At 44.4% G+C, this 16,024-nt stretch overlaps 1 protein-coding gene across 5 annotated transcripts in view; it reads left to right on the forward strand.

Moving 5' to 3' along the window:
* NPAS2 (neuronal PAS domain protein 2) overlaps nucleotides 1–15,694 on the forward strand; it is a 100,834-nt gene extending 85,140 nt beyond the window's left edge. For 4 of the 5 annotated variants that reach the window (XM_027446028.3, XM_027446039.3, XM_027446034.3 and 1 more), the window contains 6 exons: nucleotides 3,422–3,568; nucleotides 9,538–9,732; nucleotides 10,589–10,761; nucleotides 11,518–11,610; nucleotides 12,837–13,023; nucleotides 14,226–15,694. In XM_027446028.3, coding sequence (XP_027301829.2) covers nucleotides 3,422–3,568; nucleotides 9,538–9,732; nucleotides 10,589–10,761; nucleotides 11,518–11,610; nucleotides 12,837–13,023; nucleotides 14,226–14,405 — 975 coding nt within the window. In that variant the 3' untranslated portion in view covers nucleotides 14,406–15,694. Of the gene's footprint in view, nucleotides 1–3,421; nucleotides 3,569–9,537; nucleotides 9,733–10,588; nucleotides 10,762–11,517; nucleotides 11,611–12,836; nucleotides 13,024–14,076 lie in introns of all 5 variants that reach the window. The other variant, XM_027446035.3, reaches the window with a different exon arrangement.
* Nucleotides 15,695–16,024: the final 330 nt, after the last annotated feature.

Consider the following 16,024-nt stretch of genomic DNA (forward strand, 5'->3'; position numbering starts at 1 on the left):
GAGCTGCAAAACTAATGCAACCTGGTTTCCCAGGGGCTGGCGTGGCAGGAGGGGAACAAGCGGGTCCCTCTCACCGCTGCTCAGCTAGAGCTTTCGTGGCATTGCAGCAACCTGGTGCTCTTGAGGCTATCACAACTCTCTTGCATGTCTCTAGCACCAACCAGAAGGATCAGAAGCTGGAAGGTAGAAGGAAATGAAAGGTTCATTCACTTAGGAAACTGAGCTAAAATATAAACAGGGTCTCTCTCCTTTACCCAGCTACCTATTTTCATGAAACTTGTAGGAACAGAATGTCTTCAAGGTGCCCAACTCTCCTGTTCATCACATCTGTGATGGGGACCGTGCTGAGTGCTCACACCCAACATGTGCCAATCCCACTCCCTGGGCTGCATGAAAAACTATTTTGTTATTATTATTTTCCCTGAACTAACAAACCTTGATTAAACTGGTGATCCTCTGCAATTATAGATATCTCACCAATTGCTTCTTTCCAGTTTGTACCTGGAAAGCTGGGACAACTATAACATGCACACTTCTAAGGATCCCACAGAAGTTTGTGAACACCTAAGTGAGACAAATATCAACCTCATCTGATGTTAAAGGCAGAGTTAAAGCTGCACAGTGTTTTCTGTGTAACACTTTGAGTCAAGCTCTTATAATGCATGACACAATTACAGATTTCTTCCCTAATTGGTAAAACAGTTAAAGATCTTGAGATAAATACTCTCTTGTGCAGGTCAGTTGCTGTTACTGTCTCATTGTACAAAAACAATAGAAGCTTTGTAATCACAGGGGTCACTGCTAGAGTTATCAACAAACTTTGGTTTTAGAGAGGAAAAGGGAAAAAAGTAAAAGAGAGTTCCTTGTCTTCTTCCTTAGCAGCTCTTATTCCACAAGACCAGCTAATTGTTGTTGCTGTCAAGTGTATTATGACAAGAGGAACACAAAACAGAAAACAAAAAGACAATGCTAGATTATATACTGAATATTCAGTATGCATATTCAATATGAATATGCTCAATAGAAGGTGCTGAAAAAAATCATGGAATAACGATCTAAAATCAACATCAATACATTTTTGTGTGCAACATTGCAAAGCAAATTCCTATTTAAAATTAAGGCCTGGACATGGAAATTCTTTCTTATTGAAGTATAAAATTATTATAAAATTATCTCCTATAAAATTCCTTGCATTCATTAATTGAAGAAAACCAGGTTCCTTTCCCAAAGTGTCTTCAAGGAGTTCACATGTTAATGAGAAGTTTGCCATCAGCAAGCCAGGCAGTCAAAATGAAGCTTTTGGCTGAAACTGTTTTTAATTCCTTTCTGAAAAAGACTCTTTTAACAACTTCAGAGTAGACCTCAGTAAGAGTTCATACAGAGAGAATTAGGTTCCAAGACCTGGCTTTCTAAAAAGTCCTTCTGCACAGACCCACATTAAAGCAGGAACTGGCTGCATTTAACCTAGCCAAGCCATTGCTACATCGCATTATTCCACTCCTAAGACCAGGGTGCCCAGGTCTCTTCTGAAACATGGAGCAAGGGCTCGAGCCAGCAGAGCAGGCAGCCCCTTGGAGTCACTCACCTCCCTTCCCAAACATCAGAGGTTTCCACTCATCCATTACTCGGGTTAATGCTTTCTGCATGGAATAGAGAAAGAGCAAGAACCAGCCCTGAGCTCTCCCCTTTAACACCAGTTAGAAGTAACACCAAGTTCCCATCAGGGGGCTTTGACGCTGCTCTGGGAGAGGATGGGGCTGCAGGTGACAGCGCTGCTGACAACAGCGCCAGAGGCAACGTGCTCACATTATCTCCTTGGGTAGATCATGCAAGCTGCGAGAACTCACAGATGTCTTTCCCATCAGTGGGCTCTGGGGGCCTCCAGAGCATCTGCATGTGACGCCTTGGTAGCCCTCCTCTCCCCTAACCGGGGCTGGCAACCAGCCTCCCCTCAAAGTGGCCACATGAGGAAACTCTTTGGAGGGTGGCCTCCTGAGCTGGGCTGGAAAGGCGCCCTCCAGATGTGTACATATAAATAAACCCAATGAAGTTCTCTTCCCTTCTCACCTAAAGGACATTTTCATGAAGATTTCAGCTGTTTGCTGGAGGGAACGTGGAGGTACTTTCATGTATTTAGCTGTTGCAAAGCGGGCGGTGAGCTGATACAAATCTGACCTGTCATATTTAGACCTCTCGAAGTACCCAGAAATTTCATTCATCTGTGCAGTGTTGCTAGCACCAGAGTGCTCCTTATTTCCCTCCTTGTTACCATTTTTGTTTTCCTATTAAAAAAGCAAAAGCCAGCAATGGTGTAAGCAAGTGCAACTCCATTAAGCAGGAAGGCTCCAGCAGCTTGCATCATTTCACCCCCCAGAACAGAGCCACGAAAGTAACCACGGGAACAATGCGCCATCTTCAAGTCATGCAAGTCAAAGCAAAACATTTTCTTTTATTTTTCTTTTGCCTGAATGCTCCCAGCACTGCATGTTTTCAGAGGCCCTTGAATGCCCTGATTAGAGAAATGCTTACAGATTTTTTTTGAAGTATTACACCATGCTTTTTTCTCAGCTTTTTTTTTTTTTTTTTTTACTTTTGGAATATGAGATCATGCAAAGCAGTGATTCCAAAGCCAATTAAAGCAATAATTAGCATTGGTTGACTTTGAATCGTGCCTGTAAATACCAAATAAAGCTAGGAATTTGTTGCCGTGCTAGTCCCCCCCATGCTTATGGGGTGATTCTGCTTCGTGCGAGGCATTGCTGCTACTGGCAGCTGCACTTTCTTCTTGACCCTGATTAGCGATCTCCATTTTGTATTATTATTTAGAATAGCCTTTCTCGCACTGAGCTTGGCTATTTATTTTATGTCATGTATAAAAATAGCGTAACGAGTATTTCTTGTACCCTGGCCACTATTCAGTTGCAGAAATGTAGAAAATATTTACTGTGGTCAGCTGTTGCGTGATCACGTAGTAAGTAATCGGCAGAATAAACCATCGCAGCACTGCTATTTCTGTGAGGAGCAAGGAAAGTGTTGGAAAAACACACTTGGAATATGCAGCTCTGCAATGCTAAGGGCTCCAAACTACACGCTAATAATAATAATGCTCTCATTTGCCACCCAGTTAAGATGCTCTTGATATTTTAAAGCAGCATACTCTCAAGAATAGGCATTCTGGTAATTCTCTAACTGAACAGGGTCAGTTGTAAGGAGATCACTATAACTGAGGCAATTTAATATATGTGCGTAAAATTGGAAATAGAAAAGATTTATCTCTGCCTAGACATTACTATATTACAAACACGTACTTTATTCCTTTCACTGTGCTTTACAATCAAGAAACCAATAACTTCTTTCAAAATAATGTCATACCGAGGCCTGCTTCTATTATAAAGACTGATTTATCCCCTTTTTCTTTCAGTTCTCGGCACAGTTTAGCATGTTCCAGACCATCAAGGACCAGCTAGAGCAGCGAACGCGGATCCTGCAGGCCAACATCCGCTGGCAGCAGGAGGAGCTGCAGAAGATACAGGAGCAGCTCTGCCTGGTCCAGGACTCCAGCGTGCAGGTGGGTTACTGCTGGGAGGGGCAGAGCATCCTTTCACCAGGCACTTGATAGGGCTGGCATCTTAATATTAGCTCCAGGGTCCAGGAGACGAGAAATCTGGCTCATCTGAATGGGGATGCTGTCCTCTGGAAGCCTCTTGAGTAGCCTACATCAAGATTAAGAGCATTTTGGAATAAGAGAAGGAAGAAATATCTCAGCCTTGTGGGGGTGAGAAGAATTTGGGTCATTTACAGCAGTATTTTAATGCTTTGTCTACCAAGTCTTCAGATTGAGCAGCTGCAATGGAACGGTCTTCACATTTGGACTCTGCACTGATTATGACTCTCCAGTTAATTAGCTTCCATCCGTTCGCTGCGTGCTTGGTGGTGGCATCACTGATGCTCAGTATCACGTCTGTCCAGCTCTCCCTTAGCCAACAGCCCTCCTTCAGGCACTCCCCAAGTGCTCATCCCTTTTAGATCATTCGCTCCCTGTTTTCCAGGCCTAGACACTCAGCACAGGAGATGAATTCCCTTGTCATGTTTAAAAAAAGAAGAAAAAAAAAAAAGGCAACAAACCTCTGCTCAAACCATTGTTCATCTGTTTACACCTGGGAGGCGCCTGAATTTGCTCTTCACAGGACCAGCTCAAGCCTTTAGGGTGAAGCAGCCTGAGGCTCCTGTTCTTGTGTCTTTGGTACCTTCTGCACCGTGCTTTGTACTGCCCCTGATGTCTACTGCACCCCATGAGTAACAGTGAGTGCAATTTAGCACATCTCAGGTTTCATTTAATGACAAATGGAGAAATGATCCAGCTTTATGGAAGTTTTCTAAAAGCTGGGTGATTACTGCTCTGTTCCTCATAATGTAACTATAAATACCAGGTTAAATGACCCTTGCCAGAAATGTTGCATTGGGGACCCACTGTGAGCATTGTACTAACAAGATTTTGTAGAAGACAAGCTCTGTCACATAAATGAGTATCTCAAAGAACATTTTAAGCACAGGATGAAAACCTGGGGCCTGCTGAGGCCAGTGGGAATTTTGTTCCCGACTTCCACAGAAACAGAATCTCACCCATCATCGACGTCGGCGAACACGCAGTTCACATATTAAAACAAATTTGGATTGTACTCTTAGGCAATTAAGGGATCAGTGAAGCCAAATTTGAAACTTTTCCACCCAAGTTGCTGCGTACGCACTGCTATAAGACAGCACAGCAGTGGTGGGTCCCAAAGCCAGGACTCCCTGCTCCTGGTACCATATAAACCTATAGGTAGACCTGGTTTAATTTCGGTGTATTTCTTCTATTGGTTCTGCACTGGCTCTGAATAACGGGAAGGGAAAGTCTGCAATTAACTGCCCTTCAGTTCAGAATCATGGTATGTGTCTGAAAGCTATTATTGTTATTATGAATACCAAGAGACGTGATATTCTCACTTCTTCTCCTTTTAATTGGGCAAAAGCCATTGCTCTCTCCTGGTGAAGTCTTCAGCATTCAGATACACTGATCCACCCAACCCCCCCCCCCCCTTTTTTTTTTAAATACTTCAGGCAAAAATAGAAAGTCCCAGCACATTCCTATATGTGGGAAAGGGATTTTATATTTATATAGTCATCTTCCATATGCATTTAGTAACCCAAAGACCATGGGACAGATCCTCAGCCGTGCTCATGGGGAGCCCAAGCAGAGACAAGAGGCCCAGTGGGTAAATGGTGGGCGCTGCACTGCCTACCCCCTGCTGCTTTGTAGCTCTGGGATTTGGATCATTTGGATCATTATTTGGGTGATCTGCTCCCCGACAAGGACTGTGCCAGGTTGGACCAAGGAGAATATATTTTCAGGGCACCGCAAGATCTCTTGATGTCGGTACTGACCATTTCCCTGCAAATGCAGGGGGGCCGGAGGGCAGCTCGGAAAGGTGGGGGCTGCTTATCAGCCTGAGGGGGCAAAGCTGGATGGGGAGGATCACTGTCTGTCGTCCAAGTGCCTTTCAGCCCCCCCAGAACAACCACATGAGGCAGTGAGCTGTAAGCAGTCATGCTGACTTGGAGCGGGGCCTTTTCCTTCTCCCGCTTTCTCTAGATTAAGAAAATAAAAAATAAAAAAAAATAAAGAAAAGAAAACCAGAAATTACAGTGCCATTACAGAGAAGGAGTGAGACCAGGAATTAGCTTTGTCTTACTTGGCTAGAGGCAATTTGAAATAAAGCCTCACATTTTCACATGTAGCACTTTTGTGACTCACAAGAGGTTAGGAGTAAACTGTTAAATCAGAAATCTAACCGCATGCTTTGCTGAGCAGATTTCATCATTCAAGGAGCTGGGTGTCTGCAGACATCGATCTGCGTCTATTATCAAGGCTACAAAGCAGAGTGGCAAACAGAAGAGCCTTACTATTGAGCAATTTTTTGTTCCCTTTAATATTCCGCGTAGAGAATGGGGCTGTGCGGGTTGTAAGCACGGGGGAGTGCCGTGTGCTGGCTGCAAAGGGGGAAGCATTCTCTCCTTTTCCCTCGTTAGCTCATTTATTAGCATATCTTCCCCCCTCCCCGGCTCCCTCCCTTCCACACAGAAGTGTACAGGTAGCTCTGTGGAGAGTTGAGCCCCATTTCCATTTCCTTCAGAGGTCTTCAAAACTGTAGTGCACCAAGAAACGCTTTCCCAACCGGACGGGTGTTGAGCACAGTCGTCTGCATTTGTCACTGTTTCCAAGAGCCTTGCGTGATGAAAGACCGAGCTAGCAGGAGGGCTGGGGGCCCTGAAGAAGAGTGTTCAAAACCCCATTAAATCTCTGGTACTGCTTTCCCTGACAAACGAAAGCATTAAGGGCGGCAGCAGCAAGAGTAACCTCAGAAGTCTGAAGGATGCCGTGCCTGTGCCAGATTTGAGCAGTCTAGCTAATGAATTGCGGATGGAGAGGAAAGCAGAAAGAAGAGCTGAGCCTGACCAGCTTGCGAGAACTGCAAATGAGACCGTCTGCAGCCACCCATGATTCACAAACCAGTCTCCCTTCAAAGTCCATGAACCTCAGGTTCCCAGTGCTGGTATTTTACAGACGGGGTCTTCCCTTCTCTAACGATGAGCCTGAAGGTTATCACCGCCTGATTGCCCAAGGAGCAGGAAGAGTCAAAGAGCTGTCTCCCCCACCATGTCTTGCCAATGCGATTCACCCATTAGCTGCAGGGACCGTCTATCTCGGGATGAGGGGGCAGCCATGTCAGAGGGTCCCTTCCCTCCCTCACAGCTTTGCTGTGGATCTTAACAATCTGGCCAATTAAAAAAATATTTATAAGATGCCTTGCTGGCCTTGCCGTCCACAAAATCAGCCGTGAGACATGCTGTTACCGGCAGTGAAGTTAGGGGACTGCTAATTTATCTGCTTGGATTTGCTCAGACTGAGAAAGATATTTTTTTTTTCTTTATTATGGGGTTTCTGTTGCTATTTAAAGCTGCAGCATTTTAGTGCTTCGGAGGAATTCAGGCAGGACTGTCACGAAAGAGACACATAATGAAAAAACACTGTTTTGTACAAATGAAGTACGTTCTTGCTTTCGGGGGTACTTGCAGGTAGCAACTCCTCACTTCGATCCTGTCTTAGGTTAACTCTTTTCTTGATTAGGCATCTTGAGTCTTCCAGTTCTGCGGGGACACGGGTTAAATGGCACCACTGCTTCCTGCCCTGAGCTTGTTTTTCCCCCACATTTGTGTTCTGACAGTAATAATGCTGCTTTGGCCATTACAACGCCATGGAGAGCGTCCCTAGATATGAAAGGCACGTAGGTCTCTCAGGGTACGAATACATGAATAAAAGAAATTGGTTTACCATGATAAACTTGGTTGTAAATTTATAGTGTGCTAGCTGCCAACCATTAGCCGTGCTCTTTCCTACCCAGTGGCACACGCTGGTAATTGCAAAGTAGGTTGCTCTGCTTTCTTTCAAGAATAATCTACTTGGCCTTTGCCTCAAAGTAAGGCACGCACGCAGGCAGCTCCCTGCAGAGCAAGTCATTTGCTGCAGGTTCCCACCCTGCCCAACATTTGCACTGATGGATGTTGGGTTTGCATTGGACGAACTTGGTATTTCACCAGCACTGTGTGCCTTGTACAGGGAGGATGCTTAAGATATTGCTCCTTCAGGTCTTACTTTGTGCTGATCTTCCAGAAACGGTGGGCTCACATCCCACGTGACATTTCTGAAGCACACCACTTGCTTTACCTATTCTGAATTTTGCATTAAACATTTCATATCAATGGAGACCAATTTCATTGCTAGAGCTAATCAGGTTCATTTACCGAACATGTTCAAAACTTAGCTTCTATATACAGAAAATAAACAAGAAAATGAATTTTCATAACTTCTGCCTTTGATTTATTCATAATAAGACCTATTTACTTGGCAGAAGTTGCAAGACCATCTGTCTTTCTGAAATGTAATGGCTCCAAACTCTGTGAGCACTGTTTTTAAAGAAAACACTCAGAGCTAGTTTCAGACCTACTGCAAGCAGGCACAGCTCTGTTACTTGACCCATTTATTTCTATCAGACATCTTTGAGGTGTAGTTAGCCTACAGCACCTGAAACAAGACCTTGCTTTAGGTCCATTAACATTTTCATTAATTGCCCACCTCTCTCAGCTGATTAATGTAACTGATTAACGTGAGCTTTGTCTGTAACTCAATTCTGAGTCAAATCTTGGCACACAGAGATTCACTGCAAATTTATCATATTAAATTAAAAACTGTGTTTTAATAGCTAGATATATAAGCACAAACATGATGGATCAGCCCATACTTATGCAGAGAAAAGCAATGCCTTGTGCCGGTTCTTTAGAGAAAGATATGGAGCTTTCTTCCAAGAGAAATTACAGGGGACATGATAGTTTAGGGAATTGCTAATACAGCAATAAGTTGCGGAAAGGTGTACTAATTACTGGGTGTACCTCAGCTGTACTGCTAGGCATGAGACTGATGGATGAGTAATGAAGAGAATAATTGTGATTCTGATTTCATTTAAGCCTTGAGTAGCTCCACTTGAAATAATGGAGTTCCACGCTTGTAGAAGTGGTGTGGAATCAGAACCAGAGCCAAAAATGCCTTCAACTACCTGGGAAGTGTCACTTTGTACGGTCCTTGGTGGCAAGAGGATAGGTTTGAAATACTGCAAAGATAGCTTGTAGCATTAATAATTAATAGTTTTAAAGGATGCCTTTTTTCTTTTGTGTGGCTCTATTAAAAGAAATAGCCTCTAGAAAAGCAAAAATATTCCAAAGCCCTGCAACTTTTAAAGAAGAAAGACTCTTCTTGCGATGCAAGAATGGAGAGCGTATCATTTACAGAACCACTAACAGAGGGGCTGCTGGCTCTTTTGCACAAGTCAAACGCGCGGCCTGATTAGGAAGAACACCAGGTGACAGCTACCTGACAGGAAATCAGATAAGTGACAGTGACGGTCTGTTTACACATCTTCTCAGTGATAAGGACACAGCCATTCAACACGGTCAACTCTGGCCTGGCTGTGGCCTCATTAAATACGCTCAGTGACCCAACTGTACAGAAGGTGTTGAATTTTCCGAGACAAATTCAAAAGCAGCCTTGCCTGAAAGGCAGGCTGGTTTGTTGAAAAGAGAAATGAAAGGATTGAAAAGACGCGGAGTTACTCCCAGCTCTCTGGTGGGGATGCCCCAGAACACGGTGAATGTACAGCCAACTGCTCTCACGAGGGCTCCGCCTGCCCCATGGAGAGCGGGCTTTTACCTTTAGGACACATTTCACGAGTAATGAGTGCATTTTCAGAAGAAGAAAGAAAGAAACCAGAGACAGCAGAACTGTTAATGTAGGAAAGAAATGTGATTTCCAATTAACAGTAAATGTGTGGTGAATTCCGAGCTGTGATGATTTTATTTTAGAACATATCTTTGGATTTAACTGTAACCTTCATTATCCATGACAGGTGGGCTATGTCAATAAAATGTCCACCCCTTCTTTTCCAGATGTTCCTACAGCAGCCAACGGTGTCCCTGAGCTTTAGCAATATCCAGCAGCCAGAGCCACAGCAGCTACAGCAGAGGCCAGGGGTCATTTCTCAGCAGCAGCTTGTCCCCAGTCCTCAGCTCCCCGGGCAAATTGCATCTCCACAAACACCAAATCAGCAAGTACTGAGAGAAGCAAGTGTGATATCGAGCCAGGTAATCACTTCTTTGACTAGAGGAGCATTTAATATGGAAAGAAGACACTGAGCTGTTACTAAACAAGCTAGTGAAGTCATGTTGGTACTGCACCTTTCCCTTTCCTTCCCTATTCTCCTATGTAAAGGCAGGCTATATAAAGGGTGTCCTTACAGCATTTACTTTACCTTAAATCCCTTTTTTAAGACCTCAGCTAGAGGGTTACCTGAGCAACTGTTCCAGCTCTAAAACAGAACAGGGCAGGTATGCAAAAGGTGTGGATGGTTCATGTTGATCACAAAAGAAACCTGACAGCACGGTGGAAACCAGCAATAGCAGTGCCAGCAGTGCAACCTCACAAAATGAGCTTCACCCCTGCTCACTCTGCAAATCCAACCAGATGCCACAAAACCTGCTGCCTGCTGCAGTGGCATACTGTTGGGGTTTGTGGAAATTTGTGAGAGATGCCCAGGTTGGGGGTGATACAGACTCCTGTAAAGGGAAATAAAAAAGTTTGGGTTCACATATTTGTAACTGAGACCTGTGAAATCAGGTAGGCTTGGCAGAGGATTTTGATCTTACTGCAGGCTTCTTGGCATTTCCCGTCTTTGCTCCTCCACCCACCTGTTGTGCCTCCCTTCTCAGAAAACCCAGCTCTTATTTCTGAATGTAGCGGTGCCATTAGCTTCAGACCCTCAGCGTAGCATTTAACCTCCCACACACCCGCATTAGCATGACTATTAAAACAGAGAGTGGATAAATAGGAAAAAAAAAAAGCCCCCAGCTTTTCCTTTAGTAGGGTTCATTGCCATCACAGGGCTTTCACAGCAGGGCTAAAAAGCCTCACCCCGAGCCTCCTCTCCCCGCTCTCTTGCAGGGCCCAAAGGCGGTGAGGAGCACGGAGCTGGCACCGGGTGGTGGCCGTCCTCTCCGTGCCTCGGCCCCAACGTTTGGCCCCGCCACGGCCCCTGCAGCCCCACCACCCCGCCGTGGCCCCGGCCCTGGCCCTGGCCCACCCGCCGCCGGCTGCAGCCATGACCAGCAGCTCAGGTAGGGCGGGACATGGAGGGCGCCTGGGTGGCCGCCATTTTGGGCTGCCACCATCTTGGGCTGCCCTCAGTGGGTGGGTGAGGGAGGGAGTGAGAAGGACGGTGGCATCTGCACCAGCATCAGAAATGGTGTGGCCAGCAGGACGAGGGAAGCAATTGTCACTCTGTTCTTGGCAGTAGTGACACCGCACCTCGGGTGTCGTGTTCAGTTTTGGGCCCCTCACTACCAGAAGGACGTGGAGGTGATGGAATGCACTGAGAGAAGAGCAACTGAAGGGACATATAAGGAATGGCTGAGGGAGCTGCGGTTATGTAGTCTGGAGAAAAGGAGGGGAGTCCTCATCGCTCTGTACAGCCACCTGAAGAGGTTGCAGCGAGGAGGGTGCCAGTCTCTTTTCTCAGGAGACAAGTGATAGGACTCGGGGTAGCAGCACCAAGTTGCTCCAGGGGAGGTTGAGATTGGATATCAGGAAGAATTTCTTCATGGAGAGGGTGGTCAAGCTTTGGAGCAGGCTGTCCACGGAGGTGGTGGAGTCACCATTCCTGGAGGCAGTTGAGAGATGTGTGGACATGGCACTGGGAGACATGGTGTAGCAATGAACTTGGTAGTTAGGCAGGTGGTTGGACCTTGAAGGTCTTTTCCAACCTAGATGATTCTTTGAACCAAAAAGATGATCCTTTCTCAGTTTTCAGAACATGGCATGTGTATGGTCCTTCTCTCACAACAGTATCACTTTTTCTTTCTTCCATGTGCAAGACTGTTGCTCAGCCAACCCATTCAGCCAATGATGCCCGGGTCCTGTAATGCAAGACACCCTTCAGACCTCAGCATGGCTGGATCCCAGGCTAAGTATGTGATGTCCGAAACACCAAAGTTGCTTTTGAGGGGAAATGGCCTTTTTTAGCAAGATGATTTTAGCAAGTAGTTACAAATAACAGGAGCACATTACTGGGCCGAGCCTGCCTTCTAGTGTCAGGGTCAGCCTCATCTTTTTTTTTTAATCTTTTTTTTTTCTGTCACTGTCCTTAATTGTGAAATGCCAAAATGATAATGTCTGAACATCGTTAAACTGATCCTGTATGTTACCTCAGGAATGTAGGTATTCAGTACTTTTCAAGCATCACTGTTGCTGCTTAAGATTACCTTGAGCTAAAACCTCCAACTTAAAACATACCGATCTGCAGCTGAGATCTCCATTTAAGCTGCTAAATAAAAGAGGCCCAAATTTCAAAGATACATCTCCCGTTCACGTATTCTGCCTGACTCACAGGACACTTTTTGGAGCTCACGTGCTTGTATAAGTACCCAAATCTTAGCATTTCTGACCAACCCCTAATTTTGAACAGCTGTTTAACAAACACACACCACACTATGATCTCATCACCCTTTACAGGATAAACAGAATTAGGCTGGGTTGGCAGTAGCTTCCTTGTGGTTTTACCCACAGCCTTCCACAAAACAACAAATATTTGGGTTTGGCTGTGCGAAAGCAGGCTAGCAACCGGAGCTGAGTATTTTGTTTCTGGCTCACTCCTCAGTCCAGAGGACTTCTAGAGACTTCTTCTGGTCCTATAATGTGGGTCACAGCTATGGGAACTGCTGACCGTACTTGGCAACGTCTACGAGCAGCTTAAAAAGTAATCAACCCTAGCCATCCTGCAGGAGATTACCAGCCCCACAGGCAGTCGTATAGAAGCACAGGCAGCAGAACGGGGAGTGTGTCTGCTTCTCAGCTGCTGCAGTTCAGAACTCAGCTTATTAATATAAAATCAAAGGCCGTGTGCTTTAATGAGCCTGGGATGTGAATCGGTGACTGAGGAGAAGACATGCATAAACCAGAATCTCTAATGAATCTAAAATGTGGTCTGGGTTTTGAGGTGAGATGTATTCTGTCCTCCCAGTCCAGCTCATGTATGGTGTTAAGCCAATGCTGCTCGTTTTCATGCGTGCAGGTCCGATGCCCTGGAAGCCTTTGCTTAGAATTATTTATGAAGTTGATGCCCACCCCATATCCTAGGAGAAGACCTTTGTTTCTACACGTTTTTTCTTGATTGTTTTACTTCTTTCTTCCCCAGATACTCTCAAAACCAACAAATGTTTCAAAGTTTGGAAGTGCAGACTTCCAGCAGCGGCTCTCCAATCGTTCTGATGGGACAAGCAGTGTTAAACCAAGGGTTTGCCACGACACCTCCTTCCCAGCCACCCTCTCTGCCACCTATGCAACTCCAGCACCAACAGCATCAGCAACAACGCTACCTGCAGGTAGGGAAGGACAAAGAGGACGATGTATAAAACATGCTCACAGAATAATAAGGCGAACGGGCTGTGCAAACGGGGCCTGCGAGCCTTGACGAGCTGTAAGTTTCAGCGGGAGCCTGATCACGGCAGAGATGGCCATTTCAGAGATAACTGAAATGTGCAAGACACTGATACGGTGTCGTGTACCCTTCCCGTGTAGCAAGGGAGCAGTGCGAACAGTCAGAATATTTCAAAGGAAATTACTAATCCTGTACATTGGAAACATAATCAGATTATCCTGGATGTATTTAAAGTATATTTCTAGATGGAGAAAATTGCTGCCTTAGGATTTATTCTGTACTCTTTATTAAGTACAAAATTTGCTTAGTTTACAAGTCAAAAGATGATTTTTAATTACCAGCACCAACATAAAATAAGATTGGGATCAGATATCCATATCCCTTCCATAAATTAACATACTTCCTCAACTCCACAAGGCAAAGAAGATGAATTGGAGCAGATCACCTGGAAGCACCAGGTGATTTGAAGATATAAAAATACTGATTTTTTTTTTTACCTAATTCAGCACACGTAAAGCTAAGGGGAAGGGGGGAAAAGAGGTGTCTATTAACTCAGAAGGAGCTGAACTGAGTCTATAAAACCTGATCACATCTCCACTGGAATCACTGAAAGAGTATCATCGACCTCAAATGATCACACTGAAAAACGAAATCCTTATCATAGCTGAGAATTAACGAAAAACACGGCAGACACCATTCCCAGATGAGCATCTGCAAAATTCACATCGACTTCAACACTGCAATGTCGCACCCTACTGTAAACTCACAAAAAGGAAGGGCTAGAAGGGGCCTTGTGAGGTCCACTAGGATCCCCTGTGTTATTTCTGCTTCGTTTCTGTCACCTAGCCTTGTCATTTCTGCCACATTTGCTCAGCCTGTTCTTAAACAGGCTTTTCAGAATAACCCGCAAATCCTAGGCAGTGCATTCCTACTAGAAAACCTTTCTCAATGCCTAATTGTAATCTTCTTTGCTGCAATTTAAATCTGTTCCTTCTAGCATAGGTAGGCTAACCCCATGCCAAGCACACAGCCCCAGAGATAAAAGCCTGCAGAAGGAGTAATACCTTTAAGCACGCTGTACCTTGAGGACAACGAGCGCTAGCGTGAAAGAATGAAACAACACGATGACTTTTATTTTATCTGTAGGTGCAAACACCAAGTCCTTTGCACAATGAGCAAACCGATTCTTTGCTCCTGCCATCTTACTCACCACAGCAAGGGAACATGGGGTATCATCAGGCACAGCAGCAGCAGCAGCAGCAGCAGCGACCAAGAAGAAGCAATAGCTTATCAGAATCATCAAATTTACCACAGCCACTGCGATAAGAGTCCCACCAGCACAATCAATGCACGATTAGCTTTAACCAATGGGCACCTGGGGCAGGAGAGAATGACTCTCTACTTACCGTTTCGGCTTTTGCACAAGCCTTTCTTGCAGAGCCCTGTGACAGAAGGATGCCACAGGGCGCGGACTGCCGCACACAGCGCACGCTCTGCGCAGAGCAGAGCACAGAGGAGCACCGTCCTGTGCAAGCTCCTCCATCAGCGGGTGCACGGGAGGAGGAGTTGGAGCTCGGCGTGCTGCTCCGAAAGCTGTCTGGCAATTCCAAAAGACTGTTGACAGACACTTGAGGTACTTGGCCTTCACTGTTTCAGTTCTTCTTTTGTGTATGAAAAAAGCACTGCGTCAAAGGTCTATTGAGGAGAGAACAAGAGATTATTTTTATTATGATTATTGTTATTATTTTGCACAACTGCACAGAGGACAAAACCTAGGCACTTTCTGTAAAGAGAAGTTTGTTTCCTTATTCTTGTGGCCAAATTAGCACATCCAATGGAGAAGAAAGCCTGGTCATTGGTGAAGATAGTCTACAGCTCATAACCCTTGATTTAGAATCTGAAAAGTATTATGCAGCTTATCCTAACTGTTCTTCACGACTAAAAAACAAAACAAAAAAAAAATCAAAAAAACACTGGACTGTTTTATACATATGAATTGTGATTGCAAAGAAGAACTCGACTTGTAAGCACAATCATGCAACTCTCCCATAATACACGATGGATCCTTCTTCAAGCTAAATAACTCACTCACTGCAAGTCTCTGAGAAATATGCACTGTGTTTTGGCCCACTGACTCGGGATGCTGCAGACTATTACATATCTCTTTCATTATAACATTTAGGATTGAATTTTCCTTTGGGGGGAAAAAAATAAAAAAAGAAATGCACTTTTCGCTTTTTTTGTATGTTTTCTGTTGATATGTTTCTAAGAAAGATTTTATGTAATTATTAAATAAAAAGTAGTGTATTGTACAGCTGTTGTAATAATGACCTATTTCTATATAAAATAAAATTATATGGAATTATGTGGAAATTATTTTGTATATGAAATATCAACTCATTTCACAAGTATAAAGATTGTGCTTGTGCTTTTTTGTGAGTGGATATTTTGTAATAAACTAATGAATTAGAAATGTCTCTGTGAAGGGTACTACTGTTTCATGCTATATACGACTCAAACTATTATTTTTTTTCCATATAATGATGGACGGTGTCTTTATTTGTAGAATAAAATAAAATAGCCAAAAGGCTTTATTGCAGGACTTGCACACATTTTCCTGTGGCTGTTCAACTATGTGATTCACCTTAGATTTTATAGCATGAGCTACAGCTTTGCAAGGTGTTTGGCAACCAATTAACCAGCAACAAATATTACCCTATGGGATCTGTGACATGGCATAGGCGATGAGAATGATAGCTTAGGAAATTAAATAAGCTGCTAACCCAGACATCTTATTTTTCATTCTCTTAAAACTCTGATGGTTTTAGGCAGCTCTGTACTTCCAACCAGCCAGTTTGGGACTGGGATGAACATAGGGCATGACAGACAGTTTAGAGTGGTTTGACCCAACGTATACCAGGGCTTTGACCCATGTTCACGAAGCA

The sequence above is a fragment of the Anas platyrhynchos genome, chromosome 1 (assembly GCF_047663525.1).
Source record: "Anas platyrhynchos isolate ZD024472 breed Pekin duck chromosome 1, IASCAAS_PekinDuck_T2T, whole genome shotgun sequence".
NCBI classification, from domain to species: Eukaryota; Metazoa; Chordata; class Aves; order Anseriformes; family Anatidae; genus Anas; species Anas platyrhynchos.